The sequence below is a fragment of the Haliotis cracherodii genome, unplaced genomic scaffold, assembly GCF_022045235.1.
Source record: "Haliotis cracherodii isolate W230 unplaced genomic scaffold, xgHalCrac1.p SCAF_2, whole genome shotgun sequence".
NCBI classification, from domain to species: domain Eukaryota; kingdom Metazoa; phylum Mollusca; class Gastropoda; order Lepetellida; family Haliotidae; genus Haliotis; species Haliotis cracherodii.
The window spans coordinates 58,027,123-58,034,789 of NW_027266275.1; the positions used below are offsets into that span (position 1 = coordinate 58,027,123).

General features: G+C 39.9%; 1 protein-coding gene across 1 annotated transcript in view; it reads right to left on the minus strand.

The window, feature by feature from the left end:
• LOC139468280 (uncharacterized) overlaps window positions 1–5,897 on the minus strand; it is a 93,526-nt gene extending 87,629 nt beyond the window's left edge. The window contains exon 1 of the mRNA XM_071250149.1: window positions 5,399–5,897. Within this exon, the coding sequence (XP_071106250.1) occupies window positions 5,399–5,464 (66 nt within the window). The 5' untranslated portion in view covers window positions 5,465–5,897. The remainder of the gene's footprint in view (window positions 1–5,398) is intronic.
• Between the last annotated feature and the right edge of the window lie 1,770 nt (window positions 5,898–7,667).

The window sequence follows — 7,667 nt, forward strand, 5'->3', positions numbered from 1 at the left end:
TGGTTGTATTATTTCTCTATAATTTTGCGTAACATTACATGCCCAAAATATACGTTCAGAATGGCCAGTGTGTTCCTTGCTCAGAGCAACACCAAAAACGTTTAATACAACGGAATGCACGTAAGGCGTGTGTGATAAAATGCTACTAAATGTGTTTCACTCTCAAAGAATATTTTTAAATGATGCAATAGATCCCTAGGAAACCATGTTTGTCTCAAGAGCTGACTAATTTGTACCTGATGGTAAGGGTGTGTGCTAGACCACCTGACCACCCGATCCCGTTAGTTGGTTACGACAAGCATACGACAAGCATAGTCGCTTTATACGGCAAGCATGGGTTGCTGAAGACCTATTCTACCCCGGATCTTCACGGGTCGCAACTTGTTAAGGAAACTGACATTGCAAATTCATCACGGTATTTAAGGAAGCAATTGAGAGATACCCAAAGACAGGAAGATCTAAGGTAACACGTGACTTATATACGTCACAATGAAATTAGTTTTCCGAAGTGGACTGATGATAGAAATAAACGCGACAAAAACCCATTATACGCTTTTAGAAGCCAGATAGACTTCTACATCTCTCTACCTGGATGTTAAGGACCCCGTCCAATAAAGCGATGGTGGCGCTCAGATCGTAGCTCCGGTACTTTAACATAGATTTACGACAGCCGTAGCGCAAAGATCGCTTTGTGGAACTGCCCCAAGTTCATAATGGTCAGTAATGAACGATTATATTAGACGGTAACACCATTGACCTGTCCTAATATTTCATTCAGCAGTATCCGCTCAGGCAACAATAGCCCTTAAAGATGTGTACAACATGGGGTAATAATAGATGTTATCGCACCCCTTGTACTGAGGGGTGTATGTAACAGTATCCGATGGGGTTCAACAACACTTAGGTAAGCCCCTCGGGCACATGCTGCTACGTACCCACCATTGATCCGTGAAGGTCACGTTAGGCTTCCATATGAATGTATAATCACCATTATCCGGATCTTCCTTTGTGTAACTACGTTATTGCGCTCCTACATAAGGGTCGTATCAATATGAATGTATAATCACCTTTATCAGGATCTTCCTTTGTGTAACTACGTTATTGCGCTCCTACATAAGGGTCGTATCAATATGAATGTATAATCACCTTTATCAGGATCTTCCTTTGTGTAACTACGTTATTGCGCTCCTACATAAGGGTCGTATCAATATGAATGTATAATCACCTTTATCCGGATCTTCCTTTGTGTAACTACGTTATTGCGCTCCTACGTAGGGGTCGTATCAATATGAATGTATAATCACCTTTATCAGGATCTTCCTTTGTGTAACTACGTTATAGCGCTCCTACATAAGGGTCGTATCAATATGAATGTATAATCACCGTCCATTATCAGGATCTTCTTTTGTGTAACTACGTTATTGCGCTCCTACATAAGGGTCGTATCAATATGAATGTATAATCACCGTCCATTATCAGGATCTTCCTTTGTGTAACTACGTTATAGCGCTCCTACGTAGGGGTCGTATCAATATGAATGTAGAATCACCATTATCAGGATCTTCCTTTGTGTAACTACATTATAGCGCTCCTACATAAGGGTCGTATCAATATGAATGTATAATCACCATTATCAGGATCTTCCTTTGTGTAACTACATTATAGCGCTCCTACGTAGGGGTCGTATCAATATGAATGTATAATCACCTTTATCAGGATCTTCCTTTGTGTAACTACATTATAGCGCTCCTACATAAGGGTCGTATCAATATGAATGTATAATCACCATTATCAGGATCTTCCTTTGTGTAACTACATTATAGCGCTCCTACATAATGGTCGTATCAATATGAATGTATAATCACCATTATCAGGATCTTCCTTTGTGTAACTACATTATAGCGCTCCTACATAATGGTCGTATCAATATGAATGTATAATCACCATTACCCGGATCTTCCTTTGTGTAACTACGTTATTGCGCTCCTACGTAGGGGTCGTTAGTCTGTCTTACAGACCCTGATACAAATATATATCAAATACAGCCCATGCAAGTCTATAATGTTTGGCAAGTCTAGATCACTGCAGTACCGAGCATTATCAGGATCTTCCTTTGTGTAACTACGTTTTCACGTTCCTGTGTAGTGGTCGTAGATGTACATTACTTCTACGACGGACGCAAACCCCCACGGACGAGGAAGTTACCACTTACAGGAGACAGCATCATATACCACTCAAAAGAAGTTCAAGAACACCCGATATGACTATAGTTAATCTGCCATGGCTGGTGGGTATTTCAACACATAGCCTTCCAATTGTGGGTGTTCTTTAAGTTTATTTTGAGGAGTATATTTCATTCATAACATGATTTTGGCCCATTACGTTGGAAGTGATTCCATTCTTTTGTCACTGATTACAATTAACGCGCCATGCTAATTCGCACTTCCAGATAAGGAGAGAATGAAAGCAAAACCTACCCGATAAGTTCATAAACACCTTTGTATGGGTTTCATAAACTGGCCAGCGATCGTCCCCCCTAAACCAACATTGACAAAGCAATATGGACTTCAATATAAGCGATAACATATGTTGTGGTTGACCTGAATAGTCCTTCATTGAGTGCATGCATGTAGCACAAGCCACTTGATGCTATCGTTGTGCTTGTGACCCTGTGTGTGAAAACAGTGGTTTGATCGGGGGATGATGAGGTACTGCTCGCGTGACTGCACTGTGGCCCTACAACTTGGAATTCTCCTACAACCACACGTGTTATGGCCCAAGTTCATGTCAACATCTATCATATCGCTACATTTGTCATTTAAGTATCACTGACAGGTATGTAAAGAAAAGAAAATGTAAGCGACAAAGCTATTTCCATAATCATAAGAAATCTCTGCTAAAGCAGAAACACTGTACGCTTTCGAGTACATCATGGATGTGCTAATGGATGGCTACCAAATAGTGACGACACCGGGTGTTCTAGAAATGGTGAGCAAACCAGTACCGCCGATGGCATCTGTCACAAACACATGCAAGGCAAGTAAATTGTTCATCTGAGAAAAGACGGGAACATATAGTACAAGTCAAAATAGGAAATAGCATGGGACTTCATTGTGGTCTCTGATGTGTCCAATTTGGAAATGTCCTCCGCATGTCTACCATGAAACCCACTGAAAGCTTTAGTAAGGCCTTGAATGTTGTAGCCTTGATCAAAACATTTTTGAGTAAGAGTCCCCAACGTCACTTTACAGGCTGCAACTTGCTTTATATATTTAGCATTTTCAGAAATAGATCTCTCCCGTGAATAGTTATAAAACAGAGATGGTAGTATCGGTGATTGAAATAGCACAATAACATCGAGATCGTAATTACATTTGTATGTGACAAACAGAGATTGTACTAGCATCGAGAATACGTTCGTTCATTAGTCATTGTGCGTGCACAGAAACTCCGACGTATTTCTACCTTTTTAAAACAGTTTTGACTAAACTCCGGAGCTAGCGTGACAAACTCCATTCTACCGAAGGTTGTAGGCAACCGACCAGATGTAAAGAGGCACCCGGGTGTGTGTTCTGACGGTAGCTTGTCTTAAAATAGCAGGGAGGCAGGCATGCGTGTCTCTAACCTGACTGACAACTTTCCTGGGTAAAGTGAATCTGGTCATATGATAACATGGATCTATAAACAATTTCTCTTCCTCTCTTTATACTTTATAACGCAGCACATCCCGCAATTTATATGTACATGTAGCAGTCGGTTTGTTCAAAGACTATATACGTCTTTGGTTTGTTTAATCAATAATTAATTTGACTGTAGGACACAAGACAAGTGTTGTATGATTATGTCGTTACACTTCAGTGATGGTATGTAATGAAAGGCGAAATAGTTTCGTAGGATTAGATTGAACATAGTTTCAACTATAGGACAACTATGAATCTTAAAGTGTGGGTATTGCGTTGCATACCCAGCAAATAACTGAAGGCGTCGATATTTGTAATTCAAGGGCAATCGATGTATTGGCTATTTATTATTCGGTACCCAACAAACCACTGTTTCATAAATCAAGAATGAAATATTTGTAAGGCCAAGTTAAGTGCTGGAATGAGGCCTTTTAGAGGGTAATAGTGCGGGGAATTAAAGAGTTTCAACTGACGTCAAACATTTGGCACTTTCTGCGCATAGGGTGTAAGACGAACAGGTGCTTCAGTGTTGGTATCGTCTACATCTTATGTATGTACATGCATCAATAAGAGTCTGTTTCAATGTTCGTATTTCCTGCAGTAAGAGTATGGTGAAGGGCACATTTATAACTTATTCGGTTATTCGCAAACTGGTTACATCACTTGAATAGAAAAGAACCACAGGCATTGTTATACAAGGAGTCTAAGTTTAAGCTCACGCCATACACCGTGTCCATTTTGCTGCAGCTGTGTAGGTATTCGGGAAAATCAGAGCCTTTGCATTAAAAGTTTTACGCCGATCTTAAAGAACAATAAGGTGATTGTAACGATATTTCATGTGCGAATCTGAGCAGAGAGCAGACATAGGCCCTAGCGTGATGGCGGCCATTCCATTGAAGATGGGATATGGTGTCGCATTCATACACCCGTGCGTGTTTCATGACTAACTTCAGAGGTTCTCACTGACATTGAGCTAAGACTTTTACAGAGACTGTGGTTACCGAGCTTAAATCTTCGGATAAGATGAGGCATGTGTTGCACAATTCGTCTGGTCGTTCAGTCTCGCGGTAATTACTTCGGGTAGAATTTCAACAGAAAAGCACAAATTGTGAAACCGGGTGTACAAGATGATATCTTATTAACAAACTTCTGCTGTCGATTCACATTTTAAAAAGAAATCACATTCTTGGGTAGAGGCAATTTGATATTTGATGCTTAAATATTAGAGTAGAATTCCAAATTCGCAAAGAGATTATCCTGACATATAAGATATATTTTGAAATAAAAAGGACAGAACCAAACAAAACTTCTGTCGATTCATTTTTAAATTAGACCACACATACGTACTGATGTGTTCATCCTTTAAAACCACGGTTCCAGCAATGATAATATGAACATGTACATTCAGACAATATATATAACGTATAGTGATACGTTTCATAACCGTTGTAAGTAGCTTCAAATCTACGATTGGTGTTTGAATCAATCTGACACATATCCTTGTATTATGAGAAAGTGAATAAAAAGAATGGTATAGGTGAACTGCAGAACTGAGGTTTCTACATGCGGAAACATACATTAAATATCATTAACTGTTATATATCTTTCGTCGATGTACACTATCCGTGCATATACCCTGATCAATAGTTCTCATGTTCACAATCTGGCTATCGTTTTTCAATAATTAATAGACCTATATCTGCTTGTTTAAACCTTACCTGAATTGATGTCTTCACTGCTATAAACACCACAAGGGCCGAGACCCACAGAGACACGCCTTGCATGGCTGTTGATAGTCCTTGTCTTGTTTCACACAATCATTTACGCTTAAATCCAACTATTATCACAATCGAAATGAGCCGACACCGAAAGGTTCCCGAAAAAGCTACAACAATTCTGTGTTGTGCCCTGCCAACAGATGTTGTGCAAATGCTCGTCCACAAGCTCCGTCCTGAGTCTACACTGCCCCACCCGACACTGACAGTCAGATACCCGTGTACAGCCGGTTAAGCGTGCGCACTGGGCGAGACGAGAGCCCTCGGGCGTGAGAGAGAATGTAAGACTTTGAAGGCAAAACCGGTAACCTATTTTCAACTGGCAAGCGGGTAGCTTCTGGGATAATTCAACCAGAGAGTCTAGAGTTTCAGAGGGTTATTATAAGGCCCTTAGTGGCACATAGACCGGCACCTGAACTGATTCACTAAACCGGGTAGGACAGGTGGAATTGTCTCCAACTGCCTGATAAGATATTATATTTAGAAAGTGTCTCTCGATAGTGATTGCTTGGATGGACGCTATTCATGTATTCATCCCTTTCACTACATGCTGGGATGGACTTTGTTATAATATTGAGTGGTGTGGCCTGTTCCGCATGAGGGTGTAAGATTCTACGATTATTCTGTTGCATAAACGAATACGCAAGGACCTAGTCTATCTCCTTGCGCAATCCGTGGCTTACGTCAGTAGCCATGCGTGCAGTTACAACCTCTATAGGCCTACAGCATAGGAACTCAAGACTTGATAAAATAATGTGACCTCGGATATCAATGACTTGTGGTGATAATAAATTAATAATAGGAATACAACGATTTCTTGGAAGACGAAATATAAACATGCATATGAATGTTTAAGATGTCAGGGTCCTGTTATAAAAAAAAGAGAACAGAGTTTTTATTACATACTGTCTGAATTGTTGCGTTATAAAATATACAAATTAAATCATAATTGGTTAAGTGTTTCCATGCTTATCTTGGGGACTTCGCAATATATTCCATGTATTAGGAAACATTGATATAATACTACCCGCACTTGAATAACATTTACATCAACACTTTTTATATAAAATGGTAATAATAAGTACGGCATCAACAACTAAAAAACCTGTTAAAATAATAACATAATGAAAAGTGGACAAATAATCATCACAGTAAAATTTAATCAACAAGTACGTAACAGATTTTCTTTTAAATGAGCATATACGCTCTTGATCGGGGCTATGGACTGTCTGAGAGTCAATATTGACACATGTTCTTACAATCCGACTGTCCATTGTGTGCCGTAAGCCCCCTGTATTGCTGGTATATGGCTACCCGGGGGTCATGCTGGACGCCACAAAAGCCGTCGAGGGGCACAACTACCAAACCAAACGATTTCCTGGAGCCACAACAAGGGTATTTCGTATATCTCGTTTCAATGTTTATTTTCGGCTCTCATATTTGGATAAGGTATTTGTTACAGTACTGCCAAGCATCCGTGTCCTCGCCCCTTTATAACAGCAAACTATTGAACCGTAGGTGAGGATTCTTGGGCAGTTGGAAACTCGTTTGGTTAATTATCAATTTAAGTTTTAGTTTTAAAAGACTTGTTTTATTTGGGTTTATAACCTTCGTCTTTTAATGTAGTACCAATTGTAGACCCGACGATGTTATGCTGTGACATTACACACTGATACGAATTACTTTAAGGGAGCCATCAAGCGATTCCCACAGGCTGGAAGACTTAAAGTACCACGTGACCTAAATAAGTCACAATAGGATTCTCTTTCTGCACACGACACCAGTGTTATAACAACCAGTTAGGACGTGACGTTAAAATTGCACGGTAATATAAGCCTCTTTCGGGGATTAAGCAGCGCTTGGAAAGAGCGCTCGATGATTACGTCTAAATGAATGTAACATAACAAACGTGTTTATACTATGTCTTGATGATGGTTTGTTGATGATCACCGTACGTATTATCTTGATTCACAGTTGTATTTTAAAGCCACGCGCTAGGGCAACGAGTACTTATATAAAATGAAAAACTGAACAGTACATGGATGCGTGCGGCAGAGGCGAGTGTAATGCTATTCTGTCTATATACCTAGCAAACATGTGCGCGGTCTGCATTCGCTATCCTTATACTACAGTATTTGTAGCGCTATATTCATCTGACGCAAACACTGTAAGTGTGTTTCAATAACAAGGGGCCTTGCAATACAGATGATTC